Below are 19,560 nucleotides of genomic sequence, written 5' to 3'. Positions count from 1 at the left end.
TAATGGATCGGGTCAGTCTGTTCCTGTTACATGCACTACACTGGCTTCCCATCTGCTTTGCATTCACCCTGCCTTCCTACCTTTAGTCATCTACATTTCAGACTTGTTACCTTGGGTACATTTCCCACTTTATGCACACACCGAAGATTGAAATCTATCGGAGAAAAAATTGCAGAGCACCGTTTCAATCCTTTCAGAGCTGAACAAAGGGCATTCACCTCATGCAAAGCTGTGGATTTCCCAGCTTGCAGGGACCTTGCGGAACCCAGAGCAAACCCGACTTATTCAGCCAGCCTTTGGTGTGGTATGTGTAACACAACCTGAAATCCCCAGAGGGGAATTTGGCAAAGCGGGATGTGAATACCGCTGAATACTTCCTCCTGTGAAGGCATGTGGCCAAGAGCTGCACCTTTCATCGCCATGACTGAAAGTGGCGTATGAGCAAAGGGAATATGGAAATCCCGGCTCTGAACTTCTCTTCTTCCTATTTATTTCTTGGCTGCTTGTCCTAAATGTAAACTAGATCCAAGTTTCTGGATAGGATGCAGCAAGATGACATGGCATTTAAACTATAGAAAAGAAACTGCGTACTGGCAGCCAAAACTGAACCATGAAGCAAGGTAAGAGTTAAGCAATGAGAACAACCAGGACTCATCACTCAAGCGGGCTCCCTGGCCTTCTTCACCCGCAGTGCCAACCTGCCCAGGAGCGCAGTGGAGGGAACAGCCCCAATCCAGCCTGGATCTTGCCTATCAGCTGCTGTGCTCATCCCCGAGGCTGGGGAGCAGCGCTCAGGCTACAGCTGTACTCCCCAGATCATTGAATTTCAAAAAGCACTGCAGGCAGGGGATGGTGGCAGCCAGGCTTACTTCCTTTTTCTCTGGGTATTGGCTCTTTTCAGAAATGGAAATTTTTCTGTTAGTTTTAATTATATTGTACAGGATCTAGTACCTGGCTTCTGTAGCATTTGTTCTGCAGTTTTTCTGTCTAAGGAATCAAGTTTAAACTGTTTTTTTTAAAGTACTCTAAGTTTTAGTAAAAGCCTCGAGCTTCCAACAAAACTCATAAGAACACTGCCAGATCTGCCATAATACATCGTAACCTCACAGCTCGGGGCCCTTCACTACCCCACAGCCTCCTTTTCCTCCAGCCATCTTCTAGTTATTCAGGACTGAGAGGATGTTGCTTCTGGCATCGTTCTCCAGTATCAATAGGGAATATTGCTAGATTTGCTACAATGTTGTAGGATAGGATGAGTTTTCGTATGTGTATCGCACACAAATTGGATTTTCATAACAAAAACTTTGTACAGACACAAAACCAGCTTCTTGCATCTACCAGATGATTTCCAACTACTGATGTATGTGTACAATGATTCATTCTTAAGACAGGCTCAACATTGTTCAGTTTAACTGACAAACTAGTCTTTTTCTTACTGTTTTTCTTTCCTTAAAACAATATAGTACAGTACAGTATTCAGCATAATTTCTACTTTCACCTTTTTTCCTCCTCTTCTTTTTCTTGCAGTGTATGCAACAACCAACAGAGCATTTTCAATGCATCACTCTAAAAATATTTTTTTAAAATTAAGGAAAAACTTCAAAAATATTTAGTAGAATAAGAAATAATATAATATGAAAAAGTTCTTAATACAAAAAGGTTATAAAGTTTTAAAGAAGGTAGATGATGCTTATTTGAAAGTATCACTAACTGTGGGATTATATAGAAAGAATAATACAAAGCATGTTTGAATGAAATAATGTCCTCACTTTCTACCAGTTTGTTTAGTTACTGATGCTACCATTTGCTGAACTTAGGGTTCTCTTTATTGGCTGCTCTGTATTTGTTGTGCTTTAATGGCATTTCCACTGGCTGAAATGAGAAGGACATTCTACAGAATATTCCAAAGTATAATTACAAAGAAACTACTTCTTTAAGAAAGCAACAATTTTCAATTGACAAGATGAAATAATACCGTAGTTTGACTTTTTCCAGAGAAAATGTTCAAAAAATTCATATGAAGAAACATTTTTCTAATATTCCTGCAACTAAAAAGGTTTTAAGTGATTGCAGGAATCTCTCTACATTTCTTTTAAATGAATAATCGCAAAGAGTATGAAAAGTGAAATAACCATTATTTAACTCTAACTTTCTAAACCACAGGACTAGGTACAAAATGTTATGGCCATCACTGGTTCCAGTGGGCTATTTTATTGGGATTAACTTGAAGTGGTTGTACATACCAGGCTATCCATCTTCGGGACATATTTAAGGGTTATCATATAATCATTTGGGAGATTTCCAACCTACAATAAACAGATAATAAAAACGTTATTACTGACTACACAAAGTAAGACTTAATTTCCATCACCGTATTCAATAAAATCTATCAGATATTCAACACAAATTTTCAGTAACCTACCAGGTGCAAAAGTTTACATACTCAGTTTCCTGTGGAACTGCTACTGACTCTTATTTGCTCAGAAGTGAAGCATCTTTCCACACCTTTGTAACATTCCCAGACCCAATCTGATCATGTTCAATGCTACCACTTCCCAGCAGAATTAAAGTCAGTAATGTGGTGAGAAGTGATCTGAGTTTATTCATTACTGCAGAAACTCCACTGCGTTTTCATCTTTTAATGGCATGTCTTGAAGTGTTTATGTGACAATTTCTGTATAACCCCAACCACTCCAAACAGTAGAGTACCCAGTAGTCTCTAAGCCTTCTTCCTTCAAATAATTTCCAATCTGAACCTAAAGAAATACTTGCCTGCCTTATGCTTAGTTATGTACCAGGTCAGAAAAACACTTGCGCACAACTTTAACTTTGAAGCTGTGCCTCTTACTAATGGTGAGCAATATAATTAAATCATAGCAGTGTTCTGGGGCAAAGGAGAGCTTCCGCACACGTTAGCTGAGCATGGCTTTGCAGATGCAGGTAAGTATGAGGTGTGCTGAAGCAAGGACAAGGAGTGGAAGAAGGGTTCTCATTGAATTATACAATGCAATCTACCACAGATAGAATCCAACACTACTGTGAGAAGTGGTTGATCATCTGGGGAATGTGCTGAGTGGAGAGATGAAAAGGGAGACGCTGCCACGATCCACAATCTCTTGAAGTACTTTTTTTTCAAAACGTTTACCAATACTATAATGCTTAGTGATACAGAAAATCTATTTTCTTCAGTTTCAGTGAAAGAATCAATTGATATTTCTCATCCTGGTTGAAATCCATTTAATCAAAAGACAATAAGCATATACGTAATTCCTTCGGTGAACCAGAATCTGTACTTTGTTCAGCAAAGCATTTCTACTTCTTCAGGTTAAAGATCATTCTGTTATGGCTGCTTTTGATTCTGCTGCTATAGCAACCAGCACAGGGATTATTTTTTTTTTTTCCCTGTGCAGTTTTTAGGTAGTATTTTGTTTGACACAACAGAATGTTTTATTTGTTAATTAAAATTTAGTTTCAATTAAAAATTAAAAAAGCAATTTCAAAATGTTATTGTTCTAGAAATGACCAAGGACAATGCTTATGCATAGTCAGTCACTAGTGAATTCCAAATATTTTTTTATTTACAACGTGGGCTAAGACACAATCTTTCAGTTCAGTGACACCTAGCTTTCTCCCACAGCTTTAAAAAACAAGTTTCATACAAATGATCCTGGTAAATTCCTTTCTGTAGATCAGTTTTCTTTTTTTTTTTTTTATTTTTATACCTACACATTCCCAAAACAGCAGTTGCAGAAGTGCCACTAAAATTCTCTATATCAATTTCTATTACCTGGCATTTTGGAGAGTTGATTCAAGATGCTATAAATACTGAAAAAAAATTGCAATACATTTGTTTTTTCTTTAGAGTGTCTGATTTATTCTAAATCCTTACCCACATTTTTTTGCATATTTTTCCTTCCTCTAAAAACATCCTGACGTCATGACAAATTAATAGCTAATCCAGTTTCTTTTCCAGCTTCCTTCGCGTGCCTAGAGAGGTAGGATTAGCAGCACTTCAAGCAGCAAAGATAGTGAAGATGCTACTGTATGTGCAAAGTTTCCCATACTCACTCTAGAGGGATTCGATACTTAGCAATGTCAGCAAAAGCACCGTTCTTTAAGAAAGGTCACTGGAAGATTAAATTTGTTCCAAATCAATGAACACTACAAGAATTGATATGCATTATGTATACAATCTACTTTACTGGCATCAGAGCCTGTCAAGCACTTTTCATGCACAGTTAAAAAAAAAAAAAGTAACTGCCCAAGAGCTCTTACAGCTTCTCAAACAAAGCCAGAGAATACAGCTCAGCTTCAGATATTTTTCTCCTTGACAGACCGTGAATCAGAAAAGATATTTTTGCATTTACTACTAAAAATGATTATCACTGGGGGGGAGGGTGTCAAACACAAAATATATGCCCTGCCTCAAGACGAAACAACTTGTTAAAGTTTTATTGATTAAACTCCACATGCCAGATGCTCTGCTGATGGTAAATGATGGAGCTCAGTCAAAGCAAAGGACTTATATTTGTGTCCCAGTTGGACTTCCCAACTCACGCAGAGAAAATAGGGTAGAGCCCCTGATGTAAGAGTGAAGGATATGTTTGTACTAAATCTGTGCGTTTTGTACTCTCTTGCTTTCCCAAAATGAATCTTGAAATTTCGTTGAAGACTAACCACCAAGACTATGATCCAAAACCAACCAATTGATTTTCAACTGCTGAAATGATCCTGAAAGGAATGAAAGGTCTCTGCACACCTGCTCTGTGCGGGATGCCCTGACTGCTGCAGCTCCCACCAAGGAGCACACAACAAGAGGGATGGAAAGGGAAAGGGACTGTCCCTTGAAACTCCAAGTCCTGGAATGGCTTTTTTGGTTCCTGTAACTCAACTCCTTAAGTACAGTGACAAATTTGGGGGCAACGAAATACCTGCCTGCATGACTTACCTTGGTTTAGACAAAAGTAACAGTTTTGATGATTATAGAGAATGTCAACTGATAATCTTGGAAAGTATCATATAGAACTAAAAGAACCCTGCATTGCAATTAAAATGCCACAAAAAGTTTCTCTCATATAGTGTGTGTGTGGTTGTAGATATCCTATCAGGCTCTGAGAAGAGGTGAAGAAGAAGGAAACTAGACTTTTGTCTTTAAATCCATGTAAACCCAACATTAAGTGCTATATTCCCAGTTGTAACAAAATCTCAAACTGGGGAATGTAAGATTCCTTTTGACATACAGAGGTTTGAATATTTAATACAGCACTGTTAACATTGCATAACCCAAATATACTTTTAAAATATGCTCATGGTCACATAGATAGGGAAATGAAAAAGGGATGTTATAAAAGCGATTTGAGTTCCATAAACTACTCTTTCATTGCAACAGCAGAACATAAGAGAGATGACCTGTCTCTGCAGTCAAGTGCTTTGAAATGAGGGCTTTTTTTTTTTTCATACACAAATCCAAGATAAAGTAAGTTAATAAAGTAAGAATTACCATTTACCACTGTCAGTGATTTCTTTTTTACTCTGAGACATGTGATGGGAAAACCATACTTTCTTTTTGGTTACCATTTCTACCTCCCACTTCTCTCTTCATCATTCCCTTTTCCTACTGTTTAATACCTCTGCATCTCCCTTCTTTGCATCCTTGGTTTTTCTTTTCCTGTAGGAGCTTCCACTTTCTGTCCATCATCTCTGCAATCTACTCGTTCTCATCTGCTAATGAAGCAGTTAATAAAATCCTCTTCATTCGGCTTAAGACAACATGTTAACAATTTCCGTTCACACTTCTTGCAGCCATAGTGGCAGATTATTTGCAGGATAACAACACTGGATCATTTTTTACAACCCCTTCACTCAGGAGAGTTAGATCCATTTAAAAATAAATCTCAAATGTTGCAGAGAGTGTAAAGTACACATTTATAGCAAAGATGCAAAGTGAAGGCAAAGTGTTTGAAACAGCATGTTTCGAACAAGCAACCTGGTCAGTAAATGCTGACTATTGTTTAGGCTTCCAACATTCAAAAGAAAAAAATTGCTTTAGTTCATGGAGGAAGAGGTGAATATCTTAGATTTTGTTAATGGATGAAACCAAAATATGTAGGTACATTCTATATACAGTGCACAGCTCAGTGAAAATTCTACTTATACTTAGGTTTGATATTCATATTTAACAAAAATATATCAAACAGATTCCTAACTTATGCAAAATCAGAGTCACAATTACAGCAATGCAGCTTTCTGCTGACTTACTGTGCTGAAAAGAACAATGGTGACAGGCTTTATTGACAGGTGCTGCAATTACAGTTTCATAATACGGAACATTTGTTCATCAAGTAATGTGTTTCCCTCCAGACATCTTCATTAAAAAAGAAGCAGGAGTTCAAGTGATTAGTAATGCAGAATGAATACTCTCTAAATACTTTTGTTGTCTATAGGTATGAAATTATGCTTTTAAAGTTCTCACTATTAAAAAAAACAAAAATGATTGTTCAATTGTTCTTTGCGTCTTAAAATCATTTTACTTAGGACACATTCTTCATATGACAAAATTATATTACTAAGATTTGAAAAAATTTAATCTTGCAGAAAATACAAGTCATTTTTGTACGAACAGATACCAGTCTGGTTTGGTCTTAGGTTGATTAATGCTCAGAAACCTTATTGTTATTGAATCTGCTCTTTCTTTCCGATTGTAGCTTCTGGTATGAGTCTAATATGATGCTAGTGAAAATCCAGATTAACACTACTGAAAACAAGTTACACCATACATCTGGCCTCAATTTATTACTCAACACAAAGTTGATTAGGCAAATGACCCACATTTTCAGGCACTGCACAGTGTGCCTTATTTATTCTCCAATAGCTTAGGCTTAGCAGACATCCCTGATTTTTATTCACAGAAAGTGTTGACTGAGGAATGTTCGTCTCATATTTCTAGAATACAGTAGAGTCAAGCAGAACACAGCCACAGCCATGCTCAGCAGTTTTCTACCAGTGATATTGGTGGTTTACAGTATTTGGAACAAGAAGCCCAGAACCAAATAAATAAAGACTAGGTTGTATCAAGCTACAGGCAAAAGAGTTTGGTAGCAAATTATGGCACCATTTTGCAAGCTGTAGGTGAACTGCAGTAGAGGTAGGGAAGAACAGAGTAGGAAAAAGAAAGAAGAGGGACAAGGATTCATGCTGCAAAGAATTTTAGTGCGAGATAAGAAGAGGAAGAGAATCTGCTTGGATTTCATCAAGGAGCATCCTTCCTGTGGCCATGAACAGCGTAATAGACACCATGGAAATAATGAGGAGAAGCTAGGACAAGAGGGCAAACTCAGCATGTGTTAAGACATCACAGGCAGTGTTAATAGTGCTTTTGAAGACAAAACCAAGAAGCTTGCCATTGATAATGAAAAAAAGGAAGAACAGCTTGAAGGAAATAAGTAGAAGATACAAGGTCAGAGCAGCAAATTAATACACAGAAGGGCAAAATTATAGAAGTCGAAGCCAGGAGAAATCTTTTCAGTAGACTGGATTTTTATCCACCAAGAATTTGGAAGAAAAGTGAATCTGTATGGACAGAGAACTACAAAACATTTTTTCCTGTTATGACAGGAAAAACAATGGAGATTTTAAAAGTGAACTTACAAGGATCTGTGAAGTATCAAGAGTCAAAATGGACACCTTTGTTATAGACCTGAATGGCTGGGGAGAGATAGTGATACACCTTCACAGTGAGGAGAAAAGGCCTATGGAAGACTAACATTTTGGGGAGATGAAGAGATCATAATCCACCTTAGTGGAGGATTCAGGCCATACTGAATCTAAGCTGATGTCCGAGCATTTGTCATGAGTCAGGAGGAAGAGGGGCCAATATCCTAAACTAAATGATGGGACTTGCATACTACCACTGAACAGCTAGTTTATTGCACACACAGATACAGGACTATACTCACGACTGTGGACAAAAGGGTTTAAAGAACATGACAGTGTGGCCAAGAATAAAGCCTTTGGAAACAACTGTCATACCACTCTCAGCAAGTGTGATAGAGCTTGTGGATAATATCACAATAACTATGGGCAATAACTGTACACATAACATTAGCTTCTGCAAAATCCCTGGTGCTACAATTTGCTCTCAGTGTGAAAGGTGAAGGCATTTATTAAAAAACACTATGTCCTACTGGCACAAACTCTTTGGATCAGTGGAGAAATAAGACTGTTAAAGGCCAATAGGATCAATAAAGAACCCAACCACCTATAGGTTCTATGTCTAATTTTGAAGACGTAAGTCATCAGAATATCATTCCTTAATTCAATTACTGTATTTTGTTTCAAAAAGCAGAAGTGGTATAAAAACATTTATAGTAATTTACAAGAGTTGTATGGTTTCCTGAACTATATTTTTAAGCAACATCATGTTGGAGTCCATATTACAGGTACTAAGAATATACTCCATATAGCATAAGAAAACTGTACTTTTTAGCAAAGTAATGTGATCAGTCAGTGTTCTCTGTGAATTTCTCCCTTCTCGTATTCACACTGTCAGCTAATGATATTTTGTTTAAAAAGTACTTTAAACCTTATTATATACATATTTTTAAATTTTGTTCTCAATGTCAAGTTGTCATGCTGCAGCATTTCAAAAGAAAATGACCAACTTGCAATATAGTCAGTTTAATTGAAACCAAGAGTTCTGATACTAAATTGAAGATACCAAACTTATTTCCCTGTTACCCTTTCAGTTCTCAAGTGGCTTTACAGAAGTTATTTCTGCATGAAAAATCTATGCAAATATTTAACACAGACAAAACATGGATACAGACTTTCCTCAGAACATTCTCAGACGCACAACTCAAACCAGAGAGAATCCAGGTGTCTGGGCTTTGCATTTTCTGCATCTCTCTGTTATTTCTCCAACCCAAAATATCTTTGAACTTGCTAGTTAACTTCACCCAAATTTTGCATTTGGTAGAGAGATCCGAAAGGTATGGGTGTAAGTCAGGAGAAGGACCGTAGAGCATCCTCACTGAGGAATGGCCGGAGCTCAGCCCTACCCCACTCTGCTCAGGCTTGGCAGCAGCAGAAGCACAGTGCAACCCCGGCAGTTGGCAGAGGTTTTCTTCCAGGACGAGCAGCACATACAACAGAACAGTCGCCACACAAAGTCCTTCCTGCCAAGCCAGCAGCCCAAGCAAAAGGAGATATAAATCCGGCAAGCGTTCAAAACATCGCTCAGGTAGGCATCATGCCTAGGGCACATGGGAGGGAACCAGCAACCACGCTACATGTGGAGAACTTAGAGGGGGTGTGGAGGAGGGTCTGGGTATGGAAACACAGTGCTGCAGGGGTATTTGCAAGAACTGCAGTTGCTGGACTAGTCTGGAGGAAGATCTAGGAACACGATAGGGAAAGTCACAGCCATATTAAAGACTAACCTAATTTTTATGTTATTAGGTTTCTTTCATAATTTACCTCAGAAGCAAAGTGTGATTGCTCAAGCTGCATGCAAATTTTTGTAACCTGTGTTTATACATTCTTGAAGTTTAAAATGTACTAAGGGGAAAGTTAAAGCATTTGTTCTGAGGATGCATAATTGACAAAAAGTTATTGCAAACCCTGTACTAGACAGTTTCACCAGCCCTCACAGGAGTTCTGTTGTTCTGTCATGCTTTCAACAGGTTTAAATCAAAGCTTAATATTCTTTCAAGAGATGAAATATTATCTTGAATAAACATGCTGATACTTCAGAATTCTGCCTAAAGGGACTAATGTGAAGCATTAAGCATCTGAGTAGGACTATAGAGCACCCCCAGAGACTTACACTATGTGCCAATGTATATAACAATGCCCAAAGAAAACAGCTTAAGAACACTGCGCTGGCAGCAAATGCAAGGGACTCCAAATTAAGTGTTTGATAATATTAATACTGGTATTGCAACCATTTTTCCATAATGAAGCCATAATTTTCAGCTGAAGTCAGTGTGTAGATGAAGGGATGCTTGTTAAGTGTTCAGTATATATTATTTCTTAAAAGCTTTGGTGCTAGATCCTGCAGTACTGCAAGTTAGCATAATCACGGACTTCAGTGGAGTTAAATACCAACTGACTTCACACAAGGAGATGCAGTTTTTCAGGTTAATGCAGTGTTCAATTAAGTAACAGTTAAAATGTACTTAAATGAATTCAGTTCTTACATGAAGCTGCGAGTCCTTCAGACTTAACTTCTAGGTACAGCAAGTAGGGAGGGAAACACATAATGAGTGTAGCTTATTCATACCTAAAGACTGTAAGAGCTGTTCAATCGTTATTGCCTTGATTGCTACAATGATGTCTAATATCATACTATTTTTATATATGGCACAAGTTTCCCATACAACCTAAGGTAAAGCCTTCCGATTCATTTCAGTTGTGTTTGCTGCCAGTCTGCTCCACAGTAATCAGTAACACAAAGCCAATAATCTTTCTTCTGCATGGGAAGCAATCTGATCCCAGACAATGTTTGAAGAAATCAAGACTTTTGACAATTTTTATGGAAGTTTGGAGGGAGGAAAACACATGTGTACATACAGTCCAGCTTGGTCAAGAAGATCACCTCTTCAATGAACTCTGAAACTACTCTCCAGTCTCTGCAGTAAAGTTTTGATCAAGTCACAGACGTCAATGGATTTTATTTTTTTTTTTTAATATTCCCCTGGTTCTGATATAGATTTGCTAACTTTGCTTAAAAATGTAAGTGCCATTAGTCACTGATTATTGTTTAACATAAAGAATAATTTAAAAAAAAAAGCTACTTACCAATTTTGCAATGTCATTCACATCATCTGTCACTGGATTCCCGCAGGAACTCTGGGCTTTGACAAGAGGATTAAGCAGGAGTAGTTGAAGACAAAAGCAAGTGATAATCCAAGTCTATTTAGTAAAAAACAAAAAAGAAACAAGAAATCCCAAGTAAGCAATCTCCAAACGTGAAATAACGAGATTGTAGTAATGTTTTTCATATACAAAGTCTAGCTGCAACAATACTCTTCCATCTTTCATGAGGACATACTTGTACCACTATAGTATAACCTTCATGGCAGGGGTCCACAGAAATGCACTTAATTGATCTTTTCTAGAAGAAAGTACCTTTAGTGTAATAATGGAAAACCTGGTATTGAGCCATCAGATTACTTCCACAGGATCCTGCTGAGGTGGGTTTCTGCAAAGTTTACAGATACCAAAGAAGAGAGAAAGACAAACTTTGCAATATTCTTCATCAGCAGCATAAAGCTAACTAAATGCTTGTCATTCACCCAATAAGGTATTTGATAAACCTTTGCCTCTAATGTGATAATGGTTGATAAGGAACAAAATTATATCAGACCACAGCAAGATAAAAGGAGAAAGTTCATAATCACAGACATTACATTTGGGTACTTAAACTGCAAGCAAAACCACAACTGGCCTCTGCCCAAATACTGAGACCTCCAGCAGCAATCCAATACATTTTCTCTAAGTGACATGCCCTGGCCTCTCAGGAGGGGCAGCTTGGCTTTGGCACTACATTCCCCTCCTAAATCCTATTAGGAACAGCAATGCAATGTACTCACACGGGCTTGTGAGACTCAGCCAGAAAAGCACCAGATAACTAGCTGCGATGCACCTGGGTGTCTCCTTGGCTACACTGCCTGAACTTCCTCGCCTTCTGTTGTTCCTTGTGCTTCACTGGTTTCCCACAGAGCCCCGTGCCAAGTTTAAGCTGCAGATCTTTATTTCCAGAATGTTAAAGCATTTAAGTTATGGATAATCAAAAGTTGCCTCGGGTTGTGAAGCTTCTTGTGCCAGCTGACTGAAGCTGTCAGCAAGAGCCGATGATGGTGTACATTTACTGCAAGTATGGAATTTGCCTGTGCAGGCTCCTGAGCCTCCACGAGGGCAGGACTGAGACCAGAATTTGCTTTTGCACGAACCAAGATGCCTCCCAGCCTGCCTGTGACATGTAGAGAGCTCCTGTCTCCAGCCTTGCCTTCAAATGCTATCCAACCTTTCTGTTTAAGACCAAAGCAAATCAAACAACACAGACGAAGCTCTCTAGGAAAGCAGGGAGAGAAAATCACAGATTTAAAAGATTAAGTATCATTATAGTAACCTCAGGGCTTTAAGAAAGCATGATGATAAACATCGCTTGGGAGCTACATAAGCATGATGGAACAGTGCCAAGCACTTTACCTAGAGCTCTTAAATGACAAGTAAATACCTTTACTGTATCTTATATCTCTTAAACCTTGTATGTATCTTACATCTCAAGTAAAACTGGTCATTTGCTTTCTTAGAATATAGCTTCCTGATTAATTTAGGTAAAACCAGCGTGGGTTGCTGCTGGAAAAAACAATCCAGCCTCTTCCCCCCACCTCTTGCACTGGCACTGGTGAGATAGTTTAGCCAGCTGTACCAGGCAGACAATTTCCATTTTGTCTTCCTGTGCTATTTTTCACATAGATCAGTATTCTGATCCAGGTAACTGAGACAGCAGAAATGCTCTGTTACAGATAGGACAAGCCAGGACTGCCCGTTTTGGTGGAGCCTGTACTCAGCTTTTCCTAAACTGTACCTTCAAACACCACAGGATCATGATGATGGGTAGACTTACACACAAAGAAATCAAAAATATTCTAAGCAAAGTACACATGCAATATGCAGCATGTGTTTTGAGAAGCCTCTTGCTTCAACATAACTAGCATTTAGAAATACTTTTAATTGAGTGTTTGTACAAATAATTATTGAGAGTAATTACGTATGTGAAGAATTGAGAATAAACACCTAACTTGAATTTAGGTACTTAATCTTTCTTACAAAACCTCTGTATCTTATGCTATACAAAGCTTTGCAGTTATATATATATATGAACAACTCAAGCTGTGGGGAGATGCAACAAAGATCCTGCTACTGAAAGGACCTTTGAGAGTTCCTTGCAGCGTATAAGAGCTCAAAGTTGTTTAAGAACTAGCTTTAAGTGGTCAAAGAAACATCTCCCTCTCCTCACATATTCTCTAGAATCACAGAGGAAACCAAAGGGGTCCTCAACTTCAGACTACTTCCCCACTGCGATTTTTGGAACAAAGGCGAGAAGTTAGTGACAGCCAGCTCCAAAATGGACTAATTATACTGCTTTCAAGAATTAAAGAAAGAGTAGTTCTACCTTCAGAGTTAAAGAGTACACTAGCAGTTACACTTGCTGAGTTTCAGGGATGTTTCCCTGACGTGTTCTTTGGAGATGGAGTCCACGCCAGAAACCGCTGATTTCTTCACTGGGTTCCTCAATATTGACTAGTATGTAAAGGAAGGTGGGGTTTGTTCACTGACTTGTGTCACTGTCATAGGAAATGTTTAACCTAACAGTCTAAGAATCAAAAAAGTAAAAAAAACTCTTTAACTGGAATTACTTTTTTGCCACATCAACTGAGTAATATTAATAAAAGCAGCAGCACACTCCAAGTAAAACCAGAACTCTGATGCATCTTGCCAATTTTCATGCTTCTGGATCTAAAGGTGACCCATACATGAAGCTTAAAATCACTACACATTTTATAATTATGCAAATCAATAAGAATACAATTTTTTCCTATGTAAATAATGGGATCTAAATGCATAGTAATTTTTATAACTGCTATTAAAAACAAATGCTTTGTAAATTTTTTAATTATTTGAGGTTTTTCTTGCTTATTTGGTCCCTGTGCCATCCAACAGGAACTGAAAATCTGCAAAATACTGCTAGTTTCAACATGCCTATTATCCAAAATCTTTTAATTATTTGCACTTACCAAATATTTATATTACACATACCTACAGGCACATTGTATGTAAGGACTGTAGAGATCAAAGAGCTAAGCTATTTTTGTTATTTACTAATGACCAAACCTGCTGTTTGAGCAAAACTTGAATAGACTGAATTAAATCAAGGACAGAACAAAAGGGAACCTTAAACAACAGCTTTATAAATAGAGATTCCAGTTTTACACTTTACTAAGCATAAATGAAAGTTATCCACATAGCACTCATAACAGATTTCCATATATAATTACTTCTAAGCTAAAATGGGATTTTCAAAGCTGGCCACAGGATTTAATCACACATCACCTACTAGCACTAAGTTGAAGATATATGGCAGACAGAAGGCAGACCTGTATACCAAAGGGCCTCTTCCTATTTTTGGCTCAAATATTATTCAGTTGGTTTTATATTCTGAAATCAAGACCTTAAGTACTGAATATTTAAGTTGCTGTTCTGAAAGGGAAAAAAATAATGATTAGACTGGAAAGAATAAGTCAAATATTTCAAGTATACACTTTTGATCATTCTGCAAATAATTTTTACTATTACTTATAAGCCACAATCTATAATTTCAGTTAACAGCATTTTAGAGGCTTAAGCTAGTGATCCAATGTGTTGAAGGCCACGCTTTCAGTTGTAAATCAACAACTTTTTCATTTATGTTCCTCATTTATGATTTGGAGTGTTGACAAAGGCTGCTGAATGAGTGTTTTAGCATCTTTTTCACAGTATGCTATCAAAGATACTCAATCACACTGGTTAATGTTCAGCTAATTCCTTAAGTGGAACCAGCAAGGGGAACACCACATTGCTAAATAAGCCAAACATTGGAAAGTCTGGACATTTCCAAATATCTAGTTTGTACTGATAACAATTGTATCGTAAGTAGGGACAAATCAACAGCAAAAAAAAAAGGCAAATAATAAAACACAAAAAAAACCCCCATTAAGTACAGGGACAGGTAGTAACTACACAGATGAATGGGTTTTTCACTATAAAATTTCTTGCATGCAAATCATGTTAGCCAGAGAATTTTTAGCCCAGTTTCTTGAGCAAATCATCCAATTAACCACAACTAAGCCACAGCTACAGTAGGGTTAGCTGCCAAGGTGGAACAATATTCACCCTGGGCCAGGCTTCCCAAATTTATTTTTTACTTCTGCTAATGCTGGGGTAGGAACATCTCTTGATATTAGCTCCTCAGGCAGTGTTTGCATGCTACTTTGCTGAGGCACAGCTTGTAAACTTCTGCCATAGACAATACTGGTTGGTCAGTCACGGATAGCTAACTTCATGTTCACACTTATGCCTTAAAAAGCCTTTTGTAAGAAGATTCAGAGAAAATGAAAATGGCAAGAAAAGATATTTATTGTCTTTTTTTTTTAACCACAAAGCATCCAGAAACATAAAAGCACAATAATTCTTTCATATGTCTACTATCTATTTAGTTAGTTAGCTGTGATAGAGATTATTAAAGTCATGGAAGAACTGTCTTTAATCAGTTAAGAAATTTAATGTCAGTGTGGAAAAATCTTAAAATTGAAGAGCATTTACACAGAATGTAATCCAATTCCCATTTTCATGGTATTCAGCAATACCTTCACCCACGCAAATGACAGCGCTAACTTTACTACTCTAAATGGCTGTGCCTAAATACCACTGAAATGCTAAATATTGCTCAGGCCCCAAAGAAGTTAAGTGTGGAAAAAAAAGTCACGCACCTGTGGCCACCTAGTTCTGGAATCAGTGAAGTATTCTGGCAAGGACATTTGGAACTGGAAAGGTCCCTACACGCTCTCAGGCACCTAAGAGATAACTTCAGTGTAGTTGGAGGAACCACTGCCAAGAACCCTGAATAATGTTTAGTTGAAGCATTAAGTCCAGCGTACACCCATCACTGTCCTTCAAAAGACTGGCACTAGTCTTACTGAATATAATAGCCTATCAACTAGGATGCTCACTGATGAGTGACAGACCTCGGTTAAATTTCCTCTAACCAAGGTAATTCCAACTCACGGGAGTTGGGATCTGTTCCTCTGATATCTACCTTGTAATAACCACTGGTGGTACTTTCCCGCTTATGATGGCTTCCTGGCCAGAAGGGGCAACATGGGGCTACACTGGTATTTCTGACCCTTATTTTTCAGAGCATTTATGCATTTTATACCAGCAAGCCATTATGTAAGGAAAAAAAAAAAAAAAAAAAAGACATGTTCACTACACAGGCATCAGAACGTTTGTGTGTATCCTCGTCTCGCACATGCTCCTCCATCTGGGCACCTTAACTTCTGGGAAGCTCCCCAGTCAACATGTGAGTTTTGTTGAGCAACCTTTTGGCAGTCCATTGAACAAAACAGAGGCTAACTCCAGCTCAGTGAGTCACCCTGCTGGGGTGAGACACCTAAAAATCTCTGGATCACACCCTACATCCTTTGTTATGATTACAAAAAGCAGATGTATGCTCTTCTAGTGACTGATATTATTCTTTACTTTTTTAACAATGATGAGTAGTACAGAGAATGATGATAAAAGTAAACAAAATTCATCTCGGAGTATCAGAGTAATTTATTTGGATTCTGATTTAAACACAGACTACAGAAATGCTGGTCACTTTTTCAGACTAAGTTTTGGAGTGTTTTAGACAAGAAATATTTGAACACATATTCAGTTTTACTAAACACAGAATTTACAAAATGCAGAATACTCTTCTATCCAGTTCTGCATATAATATCTAAAATACACAATACAAGGGTACTTCATGGGGTAAAGGGGAAGGAAATTAATGAGTTATTGTTACAAACATAAGCAGGGAAAGGTGTCATTGCCCCCTACATTCAAATGAGTTCAATGGCCAACCTGCTTTCACAGCTGTTTGATCTTCTTGTGACAATTCTGTATTTGCCTTTCCATGATGTTCCCAACCATAAAACCTCTTCCCCCTAACCTTTGCACGCTCACTTGCTTTCCCATGGGGGACTTCTGGAATGCCTAATGACAGCTGAGAAGAACAGGATTTTTCAGCTAATTGCTTATTTGGTGGTAGAATGCTAAAGTGGCACTTCCTGGACTCCACCAGCCACATGTGCAAAGGAAAAGCCAATTGCTGTATCCAGATGCTTGCAGAACTTGTTCCCTTCTAAGGTACACTGTTAATCTATCAGAAATAGTTCTATTCAGGTCAGTGGATAAAAATAGCCCCAAATCTGTTAAATGCTAATGCCAAGCTCCTTTTTCCTCATTACTTTTTCTTCAGCTGGAAGGAGAAACCATTCTCCAGTTCTGTCAAGTTATGCACATCTTTTTCCTGAGACAGACGAATTTAAGATATATGGTCTTACTGTGCTGAGAAAATGATGAATCACACTATTCTTTCCCACCATCCAGATCTTGGGAAAAGTTAGAAGCTGCTTAGAAGATACGCCAACTTCATTTCATGCAACCTCAGGCCAATTGCTATCATCCTCTAGCCCTTCCAGCAATCCTTGACACAGGCAGAAGCAGCAGGCTGCTCCAGAAAACGTGCTACTGTTGCACTTAGTAAGGTGCAACCAAACTCCTGGTGTGTTTGGTTTCTGTGTTTCAACTGGAACCAAGATGACCAAGCTAAGCAAGACAAAGTATAAATTGATATAGATTTGCCTTGCAAATCAATGCAATCCAGGTATTTTGTAGTTACATTCAGTAAACTACAAAACAGTGTTTTTAATGTGTAAATTAATGTATTTATTTTCCATCACTGTAAGGATACTAACTTAAAATATTTGGCTGTTCTAAAAATGTTGGCTGTGGCTCTTTAAAAATGTTATCTGTTCCATAATAAATTTTGTCCACTTTTTAATCTCACTTGACAATCAAGGATCCAAGAAGTTTCCATGCATCCTAAATCTGTCCTGGATGACAGCCGGTTTGTTTAGTTCCCAAACACCGGGAAGGGAATTTACCAAGAGACAGGTAATTACATATGAATGTTGCCTCTGGAGCTTGTGTTAACAGTGGCCAAATAAATATTTACTGATAATCATCCATCAGGTGGCATTCTAGTTCTGCAAAGAACGAGGAGTTTTATGGACAAAAATGTTTCCAATTGGAAGAAACATTAAAAATAAAAATACCCATATATTTTGAAAGACATCTTCCTTTCAAGTCATCATCAGAGATTATGAAGATCTTCAGAGGTTCTGCATTTAGCACAGTCTTTTTAGGACATATGCACTGGCAAGAGATATTTTTTTCCCCCTCCTTGTAAAGTTCCATTATAATCATCCAGGACTGGTACTGAAATTTTACATTTTTCTATCCCATGTTAGAGTGATAAAGACCAATATTACTTGTCCTCTTAATGGACACATTGAGATTCAAAATACCTACACAATCAAAACAGAAATAAGCAGAAGTCCAGACTTCAGTTGACTCAAAACCTCCCACAAACTCCAAATAGGAAGCTGTCTTCCCCCCATCTTCCTGGGAACTTACAAGATTTTTCTAGCAGAAATCCAATGGTATTTTTAAGTAATTGAAAGGGGAAGGCAAAGTAAGATACAAGTTTATCTTGGCAGGGAGGACAAGATTCTCACACTGTATGGAGGTGGATGATCTGTCTTCCTCAGGGAATGAAAAGACATTCTTTTAAGTAAAACAATTAAAGATTGTTTTTAAAGATCTATTTCAGATGTCTTCCTTGTTTGCCAAGTTTGTGCAAAAAAAATCCACTATCTTGAATATTCTTTTGAATTATAATGAAAATGTATACAGAGCCACCCTTCTTAATCATCAACCTTCAAGCACCAGTAAAGGAAATGGAATAAGAATTACAGAAATTCTGTGCTGGATCTTTAATTCTTACCATCTGCTACAAAGTACATGGAATTTGGGTTAGGAGAACTACTACACTGACAAATCAAAAAAAAAATTAAAAAAAAAATCAAGAACATTGAAATCATCAGCTATTTTGATACTTGGCATACAATGGCATACAAAACTCATGCACATGATGAAAATGTCTCTGTCCTCCCTAGTATTTTACTTGTAGTATGAATTACAACAGATTAAGTGTATTCTTTCTGTCATGCACATAAACTGTGCTAGAAAGTAAACTGTATTATAAATCTGAAGAGTTTTCAGTTCATGCTTTAGCCTTTGGAAAGAGAACATCAGGAAAAAAATATTCTTATACAAAATTAAAAGGTTTTTAGGCATTTTTTTTCTTGTTTTTCTTTTCAATCCTTTTATACTTTCTTGTATAAGTAGAGGATGACTTTTGAAATACAAATCACAGACTGGTCCACTTGGTTGTAAACCAAAGACATGTCCTCAGAAAGACACTGTTCTGTTTCTGAACTCTGAATTTCTTTGATACCATCCCTGATAGGGCCTGGATCTTTATAGGGATATAAATTCAGAACTAAGTTCTCTGACCTGCTCAATATGAGAGACCTCATTACAAAAGGATAATTGCTGAACACAGACTAAAATTGGATGCCAGTGCAGTTGAGATTAAGTGTGTTTCATCCACCTACCTTAATTGTATTACATCCTCACAATTATGAGCTTAGATGCTATTAAACAACACTGTTCGGATCTCTCAGATATGCCAACACCAGTATAAGCTTTGACAGGACAGAAGGATGATATTTTTTCACATCAGTACTGTACTATATATCATGAGACTATTCATTTCCTGACATTTTACAGCTGTTGTCTATATTGGTGGTCTACAAGAGCACTCAGGATAAGGTGAGAAACAGAGGT

The 19,560-nt window shown here is 37.6% G+C and overlaps 1 protein-coding gene across 2 annotated transcripts in view; it reads right to left on the bottom strand.

Annotated features, from left to right (window-relative positions):
• Window positions 1-19,560, bottom strand: part of KITLG (KIT ligand) — a 57,428-nt gene that overhangs the window by 20,171 nt on the left and 17,697 nt on the right. For both annotated transcript variants that reach the window (XM_075057916.1, XM_075057918.1), the window contains exons 2-3: window positions 10,798-10,911; window positions 2,244-2,306 (exon numbers count right to left, since the gene is read on the bottom strand). In XM_075057916.1, coding sequence (XP_074914017.1) covers window positions 2,244-2,306; window positions 10,798-10,911 — 177 coding nt within the window. The remainder of the gene's footprint in view (window positions 1-2,243; window positions 2,307-10,797; window positions 10,912-19,560) is intronic.

This window comes from Buteo buteo, chromosome 26, assembly GCF_964188355.1.
Source record: "Buteo buteo chromosome 26, bButBut1.hap1.1, whole genome shotgun sequence".
In the NCBI taxonomy this organism is placed as follows: domain Eukaryota; kingdom Metazoa; phylum Chordata; class Aves; order Accipitriformes; family Accipitridae; genus Buteo; species Buteo buteo.
Note: the sequence above shows the minus strand (reverse complement) of the source record. Positions and strands in the feature narration are given on the sequence as shown.